This window comes from Pinus tabuliformis, chromosome 3_2 (genome assembly GCF_031772625.1).
Source record: "Pinus tabuliformis cultivar Carrire ecotype Pingquan chromosome 3_2, CPIR1, whole genome shotgun sequence".
Classification (NCBI taxonomy): Eukaryota; Viridiplantae; Streptophyta; class Pinopsida; order Pinales; family Pinaceae; genus Pinus; species Pinus tabuliformis.
Genome location: NC_142302.1, coordinates 731,306,418 through 731,327,518, shown reverse-complemented (window position 1 = coordinate 731,327,518; position 21,101 = coordinate 731,306,418). Strand labels below are relative to the sequence as shown.

General features: G+C 35.6%; 1 protein-coding gene across 1 annotated transcript; it reads left to right on the top strand.

Moving 5' to 3' along the window:
* The first annotated feature begins 1,543 nt into the window (after positions 1-1,543).
* On the top strand, positions 1,544-3,142 carry LOC149182691 (uncharacterized). Its single transcript, XM_089414630.1, has one exon. The coding sequence runs from the start codon at positions 1,544-1,546 to the stop codon at positions 3,140-3,142; it is 1,599 nt and encodes a 532-aa protein (XP_089270756.1).
* Positions 3,143-21,101: the final 17,959 nt, after the last annotated feature.

The window sequence follows — 21,101 nt, the reverse complement described above, 5'->3', positions numbered from 1 at the left end:
CACACAAATGTCGACAAAGGTACTTCTGTCATTATTTTATCCTCAATCACTTGGCAAGCTTTGGTTTCCCCACAACTTGAAATTGTTAAACAAAATTTGTTAGCTTTTAACATAACCATTAGCAAACCTTTAGGGGTCCTTCCTAAGTTACATATTACTCTGGAAGAACAAAAATATATGTATTGATCTTATGGTATTCCAAGGTCCCTTGGATTTGAATTTTCTCCTAGGGCGAGAATATGTCTATGCCATGAAAGGTATCGTATCGAAACTCTTTTGTGTGATGTCTTTCCCTCACAATGGAAACATTATGACTATTAACTAGCCTTCGTTCACTAGTCTTGATTCAACTACCAACTATCTGACACCCCTATATTTTCCTTATATGCAAGTGGTATCCACCCCAAGAGTGCATTGAAGCTGAATCCAGCGCCCAGGTGAACAAAGACTAGAGCCAGCAAAATCACTAAATCTTCACAAATCAAAAAGTGAGATAGCCACTTTAGAAAATGCTGCCTCTAAATTCCCTTCCATCATTTTGCCATCTCTCCAAAAAGCCAATGTACTTCGTGAAGTACATAAGTACCAAAGGGTTGAAGAAGACTTGTTTGCAGCCAATGCCACTGGATATGTTCTAGACTTAGACAAATCTACAAATCCAGTTGAATCCATCAGTGTTTGGATTGGTGCCCTATATAAAATGCAAATTGTCTCTAAATTAGATAATCTATCTATTTTTGCCTCAGCAGAAAAACGAATGGCTGGAATTGTATATGACTGGTAGATGGGACCATCAGAAGAAGAACGGATGCATGTAGCTATTGCAGGATTAGCTACATTAGAATTGCTACTCAAAACCCAATTTGTCCCCAAACCGGCAGATGAAAAGAAACAGATTATAACAGATCTAGCAAGAATGGAATTGAAGGATTTAAAGTTTTTAGATCAGTTTGGTAATGATTATATGGCCAAGATCTATAAAGCTAATCTTACCAATGATTCTACTCAAAAGATTTCATTCCTGTGAAAATTCCTTGGTAATCTAGGTGATATGATAATGAAATATCAGGACGTTCAAGGGAAAAATATTGAACAGACTTATTGGATAGATCTCTTATTTCGATGTCAAGAAAAAGTTAAGTATCTTTGTTGGCAGAAGAAAGTTCAAGATTTTTCTCCTGGTCTTGATGTTTGTCATTCTGTGTTACCATGGACACCATTCAAAAGGAGAAAATATAGAAGATATAGAAAATTCAGGCCCAAGGGAGTAGCCAATCCCAAAAAGCCATTCCGCAAGTTCAAATATTTAAGAAAGCGCATGCAACCAAAAAGAGACAATGCATGTTTTATATGCAAACAAGAAGGTCACTTCGCTAGAAAATGTCCCAAAATCTCTTCCAACAAGTTGAAAGAATGTATAGAGATTGATGATTTTGTAGATAATTGGTCAATTGATGATTCCCAAGATGAAGTATCAGATGTATGTATTTTAACTGATGCTTCCTTGTCAGATACTGAGTCAGTTCCCAACACATGCTAGAAAATGAATATTTGCTATGATTGTTCTGAATCTGAGAATGAAACTGAATTGCATTTTATTGATGAGTATAGCTCTGATGACTACACTGATGAGACATCTGAATCCACTTCAGACGATGCTATCTCTACTGTTCCCTCTCTATCTACCGATCGAGATATTAAGAAATCACACTTCGTTTTAAATTCTCTACCTCCACAATCCACGTTGAATTATTTTTGTCCTTACCCAAAGACAGTTTCTCAGTCATCTTCATCTTTGCCCTTTCCCACATTTGTTAATCTCGATGAAAGTTCTTTTCTAAAAAATATTGTTAAAACCAACAATCTTCTCTATATTCTTGTTGAAGTCCAAGTTAAAGGTGAATGGATCACTGTGGATGCATTCATTGATACAGGTGGCTCCAATAACTTTGCACGCCCATCTTTATTCAAAGGATTATGGAAGCCTTTACAAAATATTCTGATTTCTGAGACCATTGGTGGCTCTGTCAATCTCACCCACTATGTTGATAATGTATCTTTAAGAGTAGGGGGGAGTATTGTAAAAATTTCTGCAATTCAGCACTATGATGCCTCTGCAAGTTTGTTTCTTGGAATGTCGTTTATTAATTCTGTGTTTCCATTTACAATTAGTGATAACAAAGTTATTCTGAATATAAAAAAGAAGGCAATGTCAGTTCCAAGATTGAATTTGGCTAATTCAAAAGCCAGAAAAGAAAATAGCCAAAATAAGGTCGGCATGAAAAAATCCCAGAATACTTCTCATAATTGGCAAGAAGTATTGCAGATTTATGAAGAAAGGAGTCAAACAAAATCAAAACAAAAGGCAAATAGAAATCCTGATTGGTCTCCTGAACAAATGACTATTTATGATGAATTGTTGAAATGTTGTTCTGAAAATCCTCAAGCATTCTGGACTAAAGAAAGTCCTCAGCAAGAAATAATTACTCTGCATGACAACGGGGTTACAGGAAAGCTTATACCCTGTACTCCAATAGATGAAAAAGAAATCAAAAAGCAGATTGAAGAACTCTTAAATCTCAAGTTAATCGAACCTAGTTCTTCTCATTATTCCTGTTCTGCTTTCCTGGTAAGAAATCACTCAGAGATAGTCAGAGGAAAAGATCGAATGGTCATTAATTATAAACCATTGAATGCAATCACGAAGGGCTTCAACTATCCTCTGCCCCACCAGGAAACAATTATGCAAAAAATTCAGAATAGCAAGATCTTTAGTAAGTTCGACATGAAGTCTGGTTATTACCAGATACAAATCAAAGAAGAAGATCGTCACAAAACTGCATTCACATGTCCCGCAGGTTTTTTCCAATGGAGAGTAGTCCCATTTGGACTGAAGAATGCTCCAGCTTTCTTTCAACGGCGAATGGACTATATTTTTGGTAAATATGATTTTATTGTTGTCTATATTGATGACATTTTGATTCACAGTCAGGATCTTGAATCACATATGAAGCATTTACAGATATTTCTTGAAGAAGCAAAGCAGCATGGTATTGTTTTGTCAGAAAAGAAAATGCTTATGTTTCAAGATAGTATTGATTTTTTGGGTATCCATGTTATCGATGGTAAAATTCAAATGTAACCCCATGTTTTAACAAAATTATCTGAATTTCCTGACCAGTTACAGGATACTAAAATGATTCAGCGATTTCTAGGAATACTCAACTATGTGCATAAATACATTCCTAGATTGTCAGAAAAAACTGCTCCAATCAGAAGACATTTGCATTCTGGATGGTCACAAGAAGCCACAACAACAGTTCAAATGTTAAAAGCTGAATGCAAAAATCTCCCTGAGCTCAAACCGCCAGGTAATGGATTTCTCATCCTTCAGACTGATGCATCTGATAATTTTTGGGCAGCCATCCTTTTTGAAAGAAAGGAAGAGACGGGAGAAGAAATTTTATGTGCATATGCCTCTGGAGAATTTCTGATTCACCAGAAAAATTATTTTCCAGCAGAAAAAGAAACTCTTGCCATTTTTAATGGCATACAAAAATTTGAATTATATTTGGCCCCTGCCAAGTTCCTGATAAGAACAGACTCAATGAATTTCAAATATTTCTTATCATCCAAGATATCAAAATAGTTCGCAAGAGTTAGACTTTTGGCATGGAAGATATGGTTTCAAATGTATGATTTTGATGTTGAATGGGTGCCAGGTATTTCCAATTATTTAGCCGACTCTCTTACTAGAGAAATGAAAAAGGCCCATGTTCATAACCAAAGAACTGATATTTTTGTTATTCCTGGTAAGACCCCTGCAAATGATAGCTTTGAATCTTTTGTAAAAGGATTTCAGATCCTTGAATTAATTCTTGGTGATGTGGTCGAAGAAATTAAAAAGGTTATTGGACTGAGAATGAGAAGAAATCAATGGATACACAGATCTCAAGCTTGGCAGTTCAAAAATGTTGGTGTTCAGTTGGGTCTAGATGAAGAATTGGTAAAGGTATATCCTCTGCCAAATATGAAGGTAAAACTATATTTCAAGACTCTTGATGCTTACTGGACTGAAGAATATACTGAATCCATGATCAAGGTTTTGCAAACTTTGAATTATTATCAGATCGTTGGAGGTATAGATTTCTCTTTTGCTGTTTATACTTCTGCTAAAATGTTGGATTTAGATGAAATAAATATGACTGAAAGGGTAGGAAGGTTTCTAAAGTCATTAAGGATTCCTTATCTTTTTGAAGAACTTGATGCTGCATTTCTTCAAAGAAATGATGAAAATTTTGCAGGAATAGATTCATTTCCCCAGTATAAACTCTTTGAACCATTTGCAGATTGGGAAATAAAAAATGGCCATTGTCGAAAGAAGCCATAGACAAGAGCTTCTCAATGTGTTGAAAGGACATTGCAATATTTGCAAACATTCTCGACACCTTGGGATTATCAAAGTTTAGAGTACAGAAATCCTATTATCCCAAATCTTTTTGCACAATTATATGGCCCTGAATGAGTTGCTGCCTCTGTGATAGCCAACAATAATGAAGAAATTAAGAAAATCACTCTCTGGATTAAAGAATTTCACAGCCTCAAGTTACCTGAAAAATTGTCTATGATCAGAACTTTGGAAACACTTCAAGGAAGATTTGGAGTAATCAAATTACTGATTAATTCAAAGGCATTAATTACTATTAGTGTTATGGTAGGAAATTGGAGTGATGATGTAGTTTTTTTGATAAATTTATTATTGTCAACCAAGGTTTGTTCATCTATGATTTTTGAATTAGGTTGGCAGTAGCAAGAGAATATCAATCATAACTGCAAGCTATGGGTCCAATGTGCCATAGAACGCTCTGTCAGCATGTTTCAAATTTTCAAATGGGAATTATTAGATGGAGTCGAATTGTCAGTTCAAACAATGCCTGAATTCCGTAAAAGCAAAAAAGATTCCTTCCTTGACATTGAGATAGATCTAATGGCTTATGTAAATCAGTGGACGAAAGAGGACAATAAATATCTCTTTCCACAAAAGAATATCTATGTTACGACTGACACGATAAAGTTTGATACAGGACAATCATCCAAGGCACCACTAAAAGGAGAATCCTCTACAGTCTCGACAAAAGAAAAAGCAGCTATGACAAACGGAAAAGAGAAGGTATCCAATGAAAAAGAAACTATTTTTGTGGATTTGTACCAAGATGCTCAAGAGCAACAAGACCACACATGGGAGACAAAATATTTGGAGTGGTTAAATCAATCATGGTTAAAGCAAAAGCTTCCCTCATCTTCATCAGAAGCACATGATCCTGATTCCGATTATGATAGTGATCGAAGTCCGATGGGACCTTGGTAGTGCGTTTTCTTTTAATTATTGTACTCGAGAATATTGAACAGACACCGTCTGGACTAAGCAATGTCTGACAGGACCTTCAATAATTCTCATATGTTTCTAAACTTATAAGTATGAGTCTTGTGTGTGTAGAGAGACACGTCTGTGTTGTGAGTGAATGTGTGAGTGTGTGAAAGAGTGTTTGTATTCTGTGCTTTAAGAGATCAAAGACCAAAAAGCTCTACTCTGAGGCATAACTTGGTATGTAACATTTTTATTTGAATTAATTTTGAAGCCTGCTGGGCTGCCTGTCTGAGGACAATTTGTTCCAAGATCGCCTTAAGTCGGGATTGTAAAGCGAGTTGAAGACCGAAGGAGTCGTGTGTCCTCGTATTTCTCAAGCCCGTGGTGGATGGTGTGAGGAATTTTAGCATACTCTTCAGAGGTTCAAGTAAGTTACTGAGTCCATCAAAAAACTTTAAATCCTTCAATTCCATTCTTGCTAGATCTGTTATAATCTGTTTCTTTTCATCAGCCAGTTTAGGGACAAATTGGCTTTTGAGTAGCAATTCTAATGTGCCTAATCCTATAGCAGCTACATGCATCTGTTCTTCTTCTAATGGTCCCATCCACCAGTCATGTACAATTCCGACCATTTGTTTTTCTGCTAAGGCAAAAATAGATGGATTAGCTAATTTAGAGACAATTTCCATTTGATATAGGGCACCAATCCAAACTCTGATGGATTCAAGTGGATTTGTAGATTTGTTTAAGTCTAGAACATATCCAGTGGCATTGGCTACAAACAAGTCTTCTTCAACCCTTGGGTACTTATGTACTTCATGAAGTACATTGGCTTTTTGGAGAGATGGCAAAATGAAGGAAGGGAATTTAGAGGGAGCATTTTCTAAAGTGGCTATCTCAATTTTTGATTTGTGAAGATTTAGTGATTTCGCTAGCTCTAGTCTTTACTCGGCTTGGGTGCTGGATTCAGCTTCACTGCCCTCTTGCTTTTCATCTATATCCCAATAGTTAGGAGTATCCATGGAGATAGAAAATTTGGGAACCTTTGGTTCTCTCATTTTCTTTTCTTTTCTCTTTTTCTCTTTTGCTCCTCTTCTTTCTTTTTCTTCTTGCTGTTCATGATGGAGAAGCTTAAGATTAGCTAGAATTAGCTCAGAATGGGATCCTTAATCATCCAAAACTTCCTATGCATGTGCAAACCATGTGGTAAGGTAATTACCAATTTGATAGGTCTGATCTAGGTCAGTGGTGTTTAATAAATTATGCTCTATCAAGGGAGCATAGTCAGCTCGGGTTGGCGGCTGTTTTGACACAAAAGAGGTGGTGCAAAATTTTGTCTTAGGAGGCCATTTCCCACCCTTTACAAAACGATGATTTGTGTATTGCCATGGACACCATTCAAAAAGAGAAAATCCAGAAGATATGGAAAATTCAGGCCCAAGAGAGTAGCCAATCCCAGAAAGCCATTCCACAAGTTCAAATATTTAAAATAGCACAGGCAACCAAAAAGAGACAATGCATGTTTTATATGCAAACAAGAAGGTCACTTCGCTAGAAAATGTCCAAAAAGCTCTTCCAACAAGTTGAAAGCATGTATAGAGATTGATGATTTTGTAGATAATTGGTCAATTGTTGATTCCCACGATGAAGTATCAGATGTATATATTTTAATTGATGCTTCCTTTTCAGATACTGAGTTAGTTCCCAACACATGCCAGAAAATGAATATTTGCTATGATTGATCTGAATCTGAAAATGAAACTGACTTGCATTTTAGTGATGAGTATAGCTCCGATGACTACACTGATGAGACATCTGAGTCCATTTCAGATGATGCTATCTCTATTGTTCCCTCTCTATCTACCGATCGAGATACTAAGAATTCACACTCTGTTTTAAATTCTCTGCCTCCACAATCCATGTTGAATTCTTTTTGTCCTTACCCAAAGACAGTTTCTCAGTCATCTTCATCTTTTCCCGTTCCCACATCTGTTAATCTCGATGAAATTTCTTTTCTCAAAAAGATTGTTAAAACTAACAATATTCTCTATATTCCTGTTGAAGTCCAAGTTAAAATTGAATGGATCAATGTGGATGCATTCATTGATACAGGTGGCTCCAATAACCTAGCACGCCCATCTTTATTCAAAGGATTATGGAAGCCTTTACAAAATATTCTGATTTCTGAGACCATTGGTGGCTCTGTCAATCTCACCCACTATGTTGATAATGTATCTTTAAGAGTAGGGGGGAGTATTGTAAAAATTTATGCAATTCAGCACTATGATGCCTCTGCAAGTTTGTTTCTTGGAATGCTGCTTATTAATTCTATGTTGCTAGTTACAATTAGTGATGACAAAGTTATTCTGAATATAAAAAAGAAGGAAATCTCAGTTCCAAGATTGACTTTGGCTAATTCAGAAGCCAGAAAAGAAAATAGCCAAAAGAAGGCTGGCATGAAAAAATCCCAGAATACTTCTCATAATTGGCAAGAAGTATTGCAGATTTATGAAGAAAGGAGTCAAACAAAATCAAAACAAAAGGCAAACAGAAATCCTGATTGGTCTGCTCAACAAATGACTATTTATGATGAATTGTTGAAATGTTGTTATGAAAATCCTCAAGCATTCTGGACTAAAGAAAGTCCTCAGAAAGAAATAATTACTCTTCATGACAACGGGGTTACAGGAAAGCTTATAACCTGTACTCTTATAGATGAAAAAGAAATCAAAAAGCATATTGAAGAACTCTTAAATCTCAAGTTAATCGAACCTAGTTCTTCTCATTATTCCTGTTTTGCTTTCCTGGTAAGAAATCACTCAGAGATAGTCAGAGGAAAAGATCGAATGATCATTAATTATAAACCATTGAATGCAATCACGAAGGGCTTCAACTATCCTCTGCCCCGCCAGGAAACAATTATGCAAAAAATTCAGAATAGCAAGATCTTTAGTAAGTTCGACATGAAGTCTAGTTATTACCAGATACAAATCAAAGAAGAAGATCGTCACAAAACTGCATTCACATGTCCCACAGGTTTTTTCCAATGGAGGGTAGTCCCATTCGGACTTAAGAATGCTCCAGCTTTCTTTCAATGGCGAATGGACTATATTTTTGGTAAATATGGTTTTATTGTTGTCTATATTGATGAAATTTTGATTCACAGTCAAGATATTGAATCACATATGAAGCAATTACAGATATTTCTTGAAGAAGCAAAGCAGCATGGTATTGTTTTGTCAGAAAAGAAAATGCTTATGTTTCAAGATAGTATTGATTTTTTGGGTATCCATGTTATCAATGGTAAAATTCAGATGCAACCCCATGTTTTAACAAAATTATCTGAATTTCCCGATCAGTTACAGGATACTAAAATGATTCAGCGATTTCTAGGAATACTCAAGTATGTGCATAAATACATTCCTAGATTGTCAGAAAAAACTGGTCCAATCAGAATACATTTGCATTCTGGATGGTCACAAGAAGCCACAATAGCAGTTCAAATGTTAAAATCTGAATGCAAAAATCTCCCCTAGCTCAAACCGCTAGGTAATGGATTTCTGATCCTTTACACACTGTCCAAATTTCTTGATCTCATCATCAGAAAATATATTTAAAGCGACTATTTGGATTGCGGGACCAGAAATTTTTATAGTAACTTCCACTTCTTTCAAAAAAGATTTTCTTTTAGAAACAAACAACATAGGCAATTTATAGACATCAGTAGCATGGAGAGCAGGAGGATTCCAGCTCTCAGGATTCTCAATTGCCTCATATTTTTCAGTAGATGCAAGGTCAGATTCAACAGTTTAAGAAGAGACTTCAGTTATAACTTTACGATCAATAGACGAGAAAGAGTGTAACATATTTGCCATAATTACAAACTATACCAGAGATTGACTAAAGTAGCGTTTATCTACTCAGCAGTTGTAGAACAAGAGCTTTTCGAAGGCTTCCTGGCTAGCTTTAGACTCTGTCTGTAGTTTATAACTTAGGACTAGAACAAGGCTCTGATACCAATTTAGATGATGGACTCAGTAACTTACTTGAACCTTTGAAGAGTATGTTGAAATTCCTCACACCATCCACCACGGGCTCGAGAAATATGAGGACACACGACTCCTTCGGTCTTCAACTCGCTTTACAATCCCGACTTAAGGCGATCTTGGAACAAACTGTCCTCAGACAGGCGGCCCAGCAGGCTTCAGAATTAATTCAAATAAAAATGTTACATACCAAGTTATGCCTCAGAGTAGAGCTTTCTGGTCTCTGATCTCTTAAAGCACAGAATACAAACACTCTTTCACACACTCACACATTCACTCACAACACAGACGTGTCTCTCTACACACACAAGACTCATACTTATAAGTTTAGAAACATATGAGAATTATTGAAGGTCCTGTCAGGCATTGCTTAGTCGAGATGGTGTCTGTTCAATATTCTCGAGTACAATAATTAAAAGAAAACTTACTACCAAGGTCCCATCGGACTTCGATCACTATCATAATTGGAATCAGGATTATGTGCTTCTAATGAAGATGAGGGAAGCTTTTGCTTTAACCATGATTGATTTAACCACTCCAAATATTCTATCTCCCATGTGTGGTCTTGTTGCTCTTGAGCATCTTGGTACAAATCCACGAAAATAGTTTCTTTTTCGTCGGATACCTTCTCTTTTCCTTTTGTCGTAGTTGCTTTTTCTTTTGTCGAGACTGTAGAAGATTCTCCTTTTAGTGGTGCCTTGGATGATTTTCCTGTATTAAACTTTATCGTGTCAGTCTTAACATAGAGACTCTTTTGAGGAAAGAGATATTTATTGTCCTCTTTCGTCCACCGATTTACATAAGCCATTGGATCTATCTCAATGTCAAGGAAGGAATCTTTTTTTCTTTTACGAAATTTAGGCATTGTTTGAACTGACAATTCGACTCCATATAATAATTCCCATTTGAAAATTTGAAACATGTTGATAGAGCGTTCTATGGCACATTGGACCCATAGCTTGCAGTTATGATTGATATTTTCTTGCTGCTGCCAACCTAATTCAAAAACCATAGATGAACAAACCTTGGTTGACAATAATAAATTTATCAAACAAAATACATCATCACTCCAATTTCCTGCCATAACACTAATAGTAATTAATGCCTTTGAATTAATCAGTAATTTGATTACTCCAAATCTTCCTTGAAGTGTTTCCAAAGTTCTGATCATAGACAAATTTTCAGGTAACTTGAGGCTGTGAAATTCTTTAAGCCAGAGAGTGATTTTCTTAATTTCTTCATTATTGTTGGCTATCACAGAGGCAGCAACTCATTCAGGGCCATATAATTGTGCAAAAGGATTTGGGATAATAGGATTTCTGAACTCTAAACTTTGATAATCCCAAGGTGTCGAGAATGTTCGCAGATATTGCAATGTCCTTTCAACACATTGAGAAGCTCTTGTCTATGGCTTCTTTTGACAATGGATATTTTTTATTTCCCAATTTGCAAATGGTTCAAAGAGTTCATACTGGGGAAATGAATCTGTTCCTGCAAAATTTTCATCATTTCTTTGAAGAAATGCAGCATCAAGTTCTTCAAAAAGATCAGGAATCCTTGACGACTTTAGAAACCTTCCTACCCTTTCGATCATATTTATTTCATCTACATCCAGCATTTTAGCAGAAGTATAAACAATAAAAGAGAAATATATACCTCCAATGATATGATAATAATTAAAAGTTTGCAAAACCTTGATCATGGATTCAGTATATTCTTTAGTCCAGTAATCATCAAGAGCCTTGAAATAAAGTTTTACCTTCATATTTGGTAGAGGATATACCTTTACCAATTCTTCATCTAGACCCAACAGAACACCAACATTTTTGGACTGCCAAGCTTGACATCTGTGCATCCATTGATTTCCTCTCATTCAGTCCAATAACCTTTTTAATTTCTTACCACATCACCAAGAATTAATTCAAGAATCTGACATCTTTTTACAAAAGTTTCAAAGCTATCATCTGCAGGGGTCTTACCAGGAATAACAAAAATATCAGTTCTTTGGTTATGAACATGGGCCTTGTTCATTTCTCTGGTAAGAGAGTCGGCTAAATAATTGGAAATACCTGGCACCCATTCAACATCAAAATCATACATTTGAAACCATATCTGCCATGCCAAAAGTCTACCTCTTGCGAGCTGTTTTGATATCTTGGCTGATAAGAAATATTTGAAATTCATTGAGTCTGTTCTTATCAGGAACTTGGCAGGGGCCAAATATAATTCAAATTTTTGTATGCCATTAAAAATGGCAAGAGTTTCTTTTTCTGCTGGAAAATAATTTTTCTGGTGAATCAGAAATTCTCCAGAGGCATATGCACATAAAATTTCTTCTCCCGTCTCTTCCTTTCTTTCAAAAAGGATGGCTGCCCAAAAATTATCGGACGCATCAGTCTGAAGGATGAGAAATCCATTACCTGGTGGTTTGAGCTCGGGGAGATTTTTTTCATTCAGCTTTTAAGAGATCTATCCAATAAGTTTGTTCAATCTTTTTCCCTTGAACGTCCAGATCTTTCATTATCATATCACCTAGATTACCAGGCAATTTTGACAGGAATGAAATCTTTTGAGTAGAATCATTGGTAAGATTAGCTTTATAGATCTTGGCCATATAATCATTACCAAACTGATCTAAAAACTTTAAATCCTTCAATTCCATTCTTGCTAATGGCATACAAAAAATTGAATTATATTTGGCCCCTGCCAAGTTCCTGATAAGAAAAGACTCAATGAATTTCAAATATTTCTTATTAGCCAAGATATCAAAATAGCTCGCAAGAGGTAGACTTTTGGCATGGCAGATATGGTTTCAAATGTATGATTTTGATGTTGAATGGGTGCCAGGTATTTCAAACTATTTAGCCGACTCTCTTACCAGAGAAATGAACAAGGTCCATGTTCATAACCAAAGAACTGATATTTTTGTTATTCCTGGTAAGACCCCTGCAGATGATAGCTTTGAAACTTTTGTAAAAAGATTTCAGATTCTTGAATTAATTCTTGGTGATGTGGTTGAATAAATTAAAAAGGTTATTGGACTGAGAGCTGGAATCCTCCTCCTCTCCATGCTACTCATGTCTATAAATTTCCTATGCCGTTTGTTTTTAAAAGAAAATCCTTTTTGAAAGAAGTGGAAGTTACTATAAAATTTCTTCTCCCGTCTCTTCCTTTCTTTCAAAAAGGATGGCTGCCCAAAAATTATCGGACGCATCAGTCTGAAGGATGAGAAATCCATTACCTGGCGGTTTGAGCTCGGGGAGATTTTTGCATTCAGCTTTTAACATTTGAACTGCTACTGTGGCTTCTTGTGACCATCCAGAATGCAAATGTCTTCTGATTGGAGCAGTTTTTTCTGACAATCTAGGAATGTATTTATGCACATAGTTGAGTATTCCTAGAAATCGCTGAATCATTTTAGTATCCTGTAACTGATCAGGAAATTCAGATAATTTTGTTAAAACATGGGGTTGCATCTGAATTTTACCATTGATAACATGGATACCCAAAAAATCAATACTATCTTGAAACAGAAGCATTTTCTTTTCTGAAAAAACAATACCATGCTACTTTGCTTCTTCAAGAAATATCTGTAAATGCTTCATATGTGATTCAAGATCCTGACTGTGAATCAAAATGTCATCAATATAGACAACAATAAAATCATATTTACCAAAAATATAGTCCATTTGCCATTGAAAGAAATCTGGAGCATTCTTCAGTGCAAATGGGACTACTCTCCATTGGAAATAACCTGCGGGACATGTGAATGCAGTTTTGTGACGATCTTCTTCTTTGACTTGTATCTGGTAATAACCAGACTTCATGTCGAACTTACTAAAGATCTTGCTATTCTGAATTTTTTGCATAATTGTTTCCTGGCGGGGCAGTGGATAGTTGAAGCCCTTCGTGATTGCATTCAATGGTTTATAATTAATGACCATTCGATATTTTCCTCTGACTATCTCTAAGTGATTTCTTACCATGAAAGCAGAACAGGAATAATGAGAAGAACTAGGTTCGATTAACTTGAGATTTAAGAGTTCTTCAATCTTATTTTTGATTTCTTTTTCATCTATTGGAGTACAAGGTATAAGCTTTCCTATAACCCCGTTGTCATGCAGAGTCATTATTTCTTGCTGAGGACTTTCTTTAGTCTAGAATGCTTGAGGATTTTCAGAACAACATTTCAACAATTCATCATAAATAGTCATTTGTTGAGGAGACCAATCAGGATTTCTGTTTTCCTTTTGTTTTGATTTTGTTTGACTCCTTTCTTCATAAATCTACAATTATGAGAAGTATTATGGGATTTTTTCATGTCGGCCTTCTTTTGGCTATTTTCTTTTCCGGCTTCTGAATTAGCCAAAGTCAATCTTGGAACTGACATTGCCTTCTTTTTTATATTTAGAATAACTTTGTCATCACTAATTGTAACTGGCAACACATAATTAATAAATGGCATTCCAAGAAACAAACTTGCAGAGGCATCATAGTGTAGAATTGCAGAAATTTTTACAATACTCCCACCTACTCTTAAAGATACGTTATCAACATAGTGGGTGAGATTGACAGAGCCACCAATGGTTTCAGAAATCAGAATATTTTGTAAAGGCTTCCATAATCCTTTGAATAAAGATGGGCGTGCTAATTTATTGGAGCCACCTGTATCAATGAATGCATCCAGAGTGATCCATTCACCTTTAACTTGGACTTCAACAGGAATATAGAGAAGATTGCTAGTTTTAACAATCTTTTTGAGAAAAGAACTTTCATCGAGATTAACAAATGTGGGAATGGGCAAAGATGAAGATGACTGAGAGACTGTCTTTGGGTAAGGATAAAAAGAATTCAACGTGGATTGTGGAGGTAGAGAATTTAAAACGGAGTGTGAATTCTTAGTATCTTCAACGGTAGATAGAGAGGGAACAATAGAGATAGCCTCATCTGAAATGGATTCAGATGTCTCATCAGTATAGTCATTGGAGCTATACTCATCACTAAAATGCAAGTCAGTTTCATTCTCAGATTCAGAACAATCATAGCAAATATTCATTTTCTGGCATGTGTCGGGAACTGACTCAGTATCTGACAAGGAAGCATTAGTTAAAATATATACATTTGATACTTCATCTTGGGAATCAACAATTGACCAATTATCTACAAAATCATCAATCTCTATACATGCTTTCAACTTGTTGGAAGAGATTTTGGGACATTTTCTGGCGAAGTGACCTTCTTGTTTGCATATAAAACATGCATTGTCTCTTTTTGGTTGCCTGCACTTTTTTAAATATTTGAACTTGCAGAATGGCTTTCTGGGATTGGCTACTCTCTTGGGCCTAAATTTTCCATATCTTCTGGATTTTCTCTTTTTGAATGGTGTCCATGGTAATACAGAATGACAAACATCAAGACCAGGAGAAAAATCTTGAGCTTTCTTCTGCCAACAAAGATATTTAACTTTTTCTTGACACCGAAATAAGAGATCTATCCAATAGTTCTTTTCAATCTTTTTCCCTTGAACGTCCAGATCTTTCATTATCATATCACCTAGATGACCAGGCAATTTTGACAGGAATGAAATCTTTTGACTAGAATCATTGGTAAGATTAGCTTTATAGATTTTGGCCATATAATCATTACCAAACTGATATAAAAACTTTAAATCCTTCAATCCCATTCTTGCTAGATCTGTTATAATCTGTTTCTTTTCATCTGTCGGTTCGGGGACAAAGTGGGTTTTGAGTGGCAATTCTAATGTAGCTAATCCTGCAGCAGCTACATGCATCCGTTCTTCTTCTGATGGTCCCATCCACCAGTCATATACAATTCCGGCCATTCGTTTTTCTGCTAAGGCAAAAATAGATAGATTATCTAATTTAGAGACAATTTGCATTTGATATAGGGTACCAATCTAAACTCTGATGGATTCAGCTGGATTTGTAAATTTTTCTAAGTCTAGAACATATCCAGTGGCATTGGCTGCAAACAAGTCTTCTTCAACCCTTGGGTACTTATGTTTTTCACGAAGTACATTGGCTTTTTGGAGAGATGGCAAAATGAAGGAAGGGAATTTAGAGGCAGCATTTTCTAAAGTGGGTATATCACTTTTTTATTTCTGAAGATTTAGTGATTTTGTTGGCTCTAGTATTTGTTCAGCTTGGGCACTGGATTCAGCTTCACTGCCCTCTTGCTTTTCATCTATATCCCAATAGTTAGGAGTATCCATGGAGATAGAAAATTTGGGAACCTTTGATTCTCTCCTTTTCTTTTCTTTTTTCTTTTTCTCTTTTGCTTCTCTTCTTGCTTTTTCTTCTTGCTGTTCATCATGGAGAAGCTTAAGATTAGCTAGAATTAGCTCAGACTAGGATCCTAAATCATCCAAAACTTCCTCTGCATGTGCACACCATGTGGTAAGGTAATTACCAATCTGATAGGTCTGATCTAGGTCAGTGGTGTTTAATGCATTATGCTCTATCAAGGGAGCACAGTCAGCTCGGGTCGGTGGCTGTTTTGACACAGAAGAGGTGGTGAAATTTTTTGTCTTAGGAGGCAATTTCCAACCCTTTACAAAATGATGATTTGCGTATTGCCATTCTTCAACAGGAGGAAACTGGGTATGAGAAATACGATGCATTTTATTTACAGCTAAAAAAGGTTTAGATTCAGGTATATACAGTTCAGTTGACGATAACTGTGGTTCAGAAAGACTGACTTCTTCAACTGGAGGGAGATCGACACGTCTTGAAGAAGAAGCTTCAGTAGAAGGTACAGGGATTACATAACATCGTGGCCTGATGATAGGTCGAGGAATCTGTGGTTTTGCAGGAATAAGCTTTACTTGACCATTATTAATCGAGATTCTTTTGAGTTTTGACTCAGGCTTGCGATCATCTGCAATCGACTTATATTGAAAATACCAATTGCTTGGCAATTCAGTTTGATCATACAGAACACCTTCAACTTGAGCATTTGAAAGACCAACAGTAACACAATCTTTTAAAATGGGTTGTTTGAGTTTAGGGTGAGCTGTGTTGGTTAACTGAAAAGAAGCTTGAACCAGTGTAGAAAGATACTCAGTATCTTCTATCATTTGAAGTCCTTGAACTCCTACCAGGAGTTTCCAACAATCTTTAAGATGGATATCGGCCAAGCTGATTGAATAATCAGGAAATATTGTACCATATTGACACCCAGTAGATAGATTACCCAAAATAGTTCCTATTCTTGCATGGTCATAAATCTGGTGACGGGTATCAAAAACTTCAGCAATGCAGGGAGTATTTAATCCATGTCGGAACAAAGGAGCAAGACCAATTCTAATACCACCAAAATGAAGATAGGAATACTTCTGATCCTTTACATACTGTCGAAATTTCTTGATCTCATCATCAGAAAATAGATTTAAAGCGACTATTTGGACTGCGGGACCAGAAATTTTTATAGTAACTTCCACTTCTTTCAAAAAATATTTTCTTTTAAAAACAAACGACATAGGAAATTTATAGACATCAGTAGCATGGAGAGCAGGAGGATTCCAGCTCTCAGGATTCTCAATTGCTTCGGAGTTTTCAGTAGATGCAAGGTCAGATTCAACAGTTCGAGAAGAGACTTCAGTTATAACTTTACGATCAATAGACGAGAAAGAGCGTAACAGATTTGCCATAATTACAAACTATACTAGAGATTGACTAAAGCAGCGTTTATCTACTCGGCAATTGTAGAACAAGAGCTTTTCGAAGGCTTCCTGGTTAGCTTTAGACTCTGTCTTCATCATAAATAGTCATTTGTTCAAGAGACCAATCGGGATTTCTGTTTGCCTTTTGTTTTGATTTTGTTTGACTCCTTTCTTCATAAATCTGCAATACTTCTTGCCAATTATGAGAAGTATTCTGGGATTTTTTCATGCCGGCCTTCTTTTGGCTATTTTCTTTTCTGGCTTCTGAATTAGCCAAAGTCAATCTTGGAACTGAGATTTCCTTCTTTTTTATATTCAGAATAACTTTGTCATCACTAATTGTAACTGGCAACACAGAATTAATAAACGGCATTCCAAGAAACAAACTTGCAGAGGCATCATAGTGTTGAATTGCAGAAATTTTTACAATACTCCCCCCTACTCTTAAAGATACGTTATCAACATAGTGGGTGAGATTGACAGAGCCACCAATGGTCTCAGAAATCAGAATATTTTGTAAAGGCTTCCATAATCCTTTGAATAAAGATGGGCGTGCTAAGTTATTGGAGCCACCTATATCAATGAATGCATCCACAGTGATCCATTCACCTTTAACTTGGACTTCAACAGGAATATAGAGAAGATTGTTAGTTTTAACAATCTTTTTGAGAAAAGAACTTTCATCGAGATTAACAGATGTGGGAATGGGCAAAGATGAAGATGACTGAGAAACTGTCTTTGGGTAAGGACAAAAAGAATTCAACGTGGATTGTGGAGGCAAAGAATTTAAAACGGAGTGTGAATTCTTAGTATCTCGATCGGTAGATAGAGAGGGAACAGTAGAGATAGCATCATCTGAAATGGATTCAAATGTCTCATCAGTGTAGTCATCGGAGCTATACTCATCACTAAAATGCAAGTCAATTTCATTCTTAGATTCAAAACAATCGTAGCAAACATTCATTTTCTAGCATGTGTCAGGAACTGACTCAGTATCTGACAAGGAAGCATCAGTTAAAATATATACATCTGATACTTCATCTTGGGAATCAACAATTGACCAATTATCTACAAAATAATCAATCTCTATACATGCTTTCAACTTGTTGGAAGAGCTTTTGGGACATTTTCTAGTGAAGTGACCTTCTTGTTTGCATATAAAACATGCATTGTCTCTTTTTGGTTTCCTGCACTTTTTTAAATATTTGAACTTGCGGAATGGCTTTCTGGGATTGGCTACTCTCTTGGGCCTGAATTTTCCATATCTTCTGGATTTTCTCTTTTTGAATGGTGTCCATGGTAATACAGAATGAAAAACATCAAGACCAGGAGAAAAATCTTGAACTTTCTTTTGCTAACAAAGATATTTAACTTTTTCTTGACACCGAAATAAGAGATCTATCCAATAAGTATGTTCAATCTTTTTCCCTTGAACGTCCAGATCTTTCATTATCATATCACCTAGATTACCAGGCAATTTTGACAGGAATGAAATCTTTTGAGTAGAATCATTGGTAAGATTAGCTTTATAGATCTTGGCCATATAATTATTACCAAACTAATCTAAAACTTTAAATCCTTCAATTCCATTCTTGCTAGATCTGTTATAATCTATTTCTTTTCGTCTGCCGGTTTGGGGACAAATTGGGTTTTGCAGCCTTCTTTTGGCTATTTTCTTTTCTCGCTTCTGAATTTGCCAAAGTCAATCTTGGAACTGAGATTGCCTTCTTTTTTATATTCAAAATAACTTTGTCATCACTAATTGTAACTAGCAACACAGAATTAATAAACGACATTCCAAGAAACAACTTGCAGAGGCATCATAGTGCTGAATTGTAGAAATTTTTACAGTACTCCCCCCTACTCTTAAAGATACGTTATCAACATAGTGGGTGAGATTGATAGAGCCACCAATGGTCTCAGAAATCAAAATATTTTGTAAAGGCTTCTACCATAGGTTAATTATGTGGAAACTTGTCCTATGTTTTTAGTTACTAATGTAAGCGAGCCTCTCAATGTTTTCTCAAATTATTTTGACTTAGATCTGGTAATTGACATGGAAAACCATTCAATGGGGACATTTGAACCCAATTTTATTATCCCTATTGATTCCCTTGACATGTGTTACTTCCAAAGAAATATTATTCCTGATGAAGAGCTCTTGGAAGCCATGAGCATGGTATGTCCCTTGGAATGTGTTTCTTCCAGCTGGAAGCCATGAAGAAGAGTATATGAGGATAATTGTTTTCTTGTGTCAAGCTCGTTAAAAAATGAAATAGGTCCCCATGAGGATGGTTATTTTACTATGTCAACTTCATTAAAAAAATGAAACAGGTCCATATGAGGATAGTTATTTATTGTGTCAACATTGTTAAAAAATGAAATAGGTCCTATGAGGATGGCTCTTTTACTGTATCAACCTCATTAAAAAATTAAAGAGGTCACCTTGAGGATAGTTCTTTTACTATGTCAACATCGTTAAAAAACAAAACAGGGATCCATGAGGATGGTTCTTTTACTGTGTCAACCTTGTTAAAAAATGAAACAGGTCGTCATGAGAATGATTCTTTTACTATGTCAACCTTGTTAAAAAATGAAACATGTCCTTATGAGAATAATTCGTTTTCTTTTGTCAAAGTCGTTAAAAATGAAACAAGGTGATATGAGCATAGTTCTTTTCCTATTTCAAGCTTGTTAAAAAAATGAATTATCACCCATGAGCATAGTTATTTTTCTTTTGTCAAGCTCCTTAAAAAATGAAACAAGGTTTAATGAGCATACTTATTTTCCTATTTCAAGCTCATTAAAAAATGAAACAAATCCTCCCCTAATAAAGTCGAGTCTCTCACCTGATTTTGTAAATCAACCTTCATTTTATCTGCCTATTAGTAACCAATAGTTGACTCAGATGAATGAAACGAAGCTTGGGGGCATGTGCCTATGTCATTATGTTGGGGGCATGAAAACTTATCTCAAGAATAATTTTGATTTGTTTCAAGCTTGTGTACAAATGAAACCACTCTCAAGCATAGTTTTCCTTTGTTTCAATCTTGTGTAAAAATGAAACCACTCTCAAGCATAATTTCCTCTTTGCTTCAAGCTTGTGTAAAATGAAACCACTCTCAAGCACAATTTCCTCTCTGTTTCAAGTTTGTCTAGAAATGAAACCACTCCCAAGCATATATTTTCTCTATTTCAAACTTGTATAAAAATGAAACCTATTTAGAGTCGATTTTTAATATTATTTTAAAGAATCCTTAAACTCATGAAAATCCTGAGCTTATTTTGCTATGTTTTCATGCTAGTAAAATGTACATGAAAATCCCATGTTCTTTTCGTCTTTTCGTACTCGTTAATTAAATTGAAAGTCTATGATATGAGTAAAATTTTAATCTCTTTTTTGGGCTCCTTAAACTTAGAAAAAAGAAAAATAGTAGAGTTTACTTTATGCCCTTTTCAGACACCCTAAACATGAAAAGGTCTTCGAGTATTTGACTATTTAATCTCGTAAATGTAAATGAACAATCATTTGTTCAGTATAAGTTTAACCCTTTTACAAACTAAACTAGAATATTTATGAAGAAAGAACAGCTTAGTCAAGCATGGCTAAGAGGTTCCCTTGGGTATTATTTTCTACCTTTCCAGGCCCAAGGGACAGATTATGAAAAGGAACCTATGGTGTTTTCTATTTAGTCTATTTTTCAAACTCTCAAAATGTGAAAAATGATGAGCTATACCTTCGCTAGACTCATAAAAACATTAAATATCATTGGACTCATCAATCATGATGGGACCGACCCACTCCTTCCTAGGGTTCGTTAAAAATACTCCGAAGGATGAGCTTACATACAAGCACATGTTATTCTCCTCAAGCTTTAGTAAAAATAAAGAGGTACTTTCCAATAATTGCGGGGGGGAATTGGGAAAGAAACATTTGCTTTTGTATTGTAAGAAGGCAGTATGTCTCTCTTGAGCATGACACTTCGTCATGTTTATGTCTGGGTTT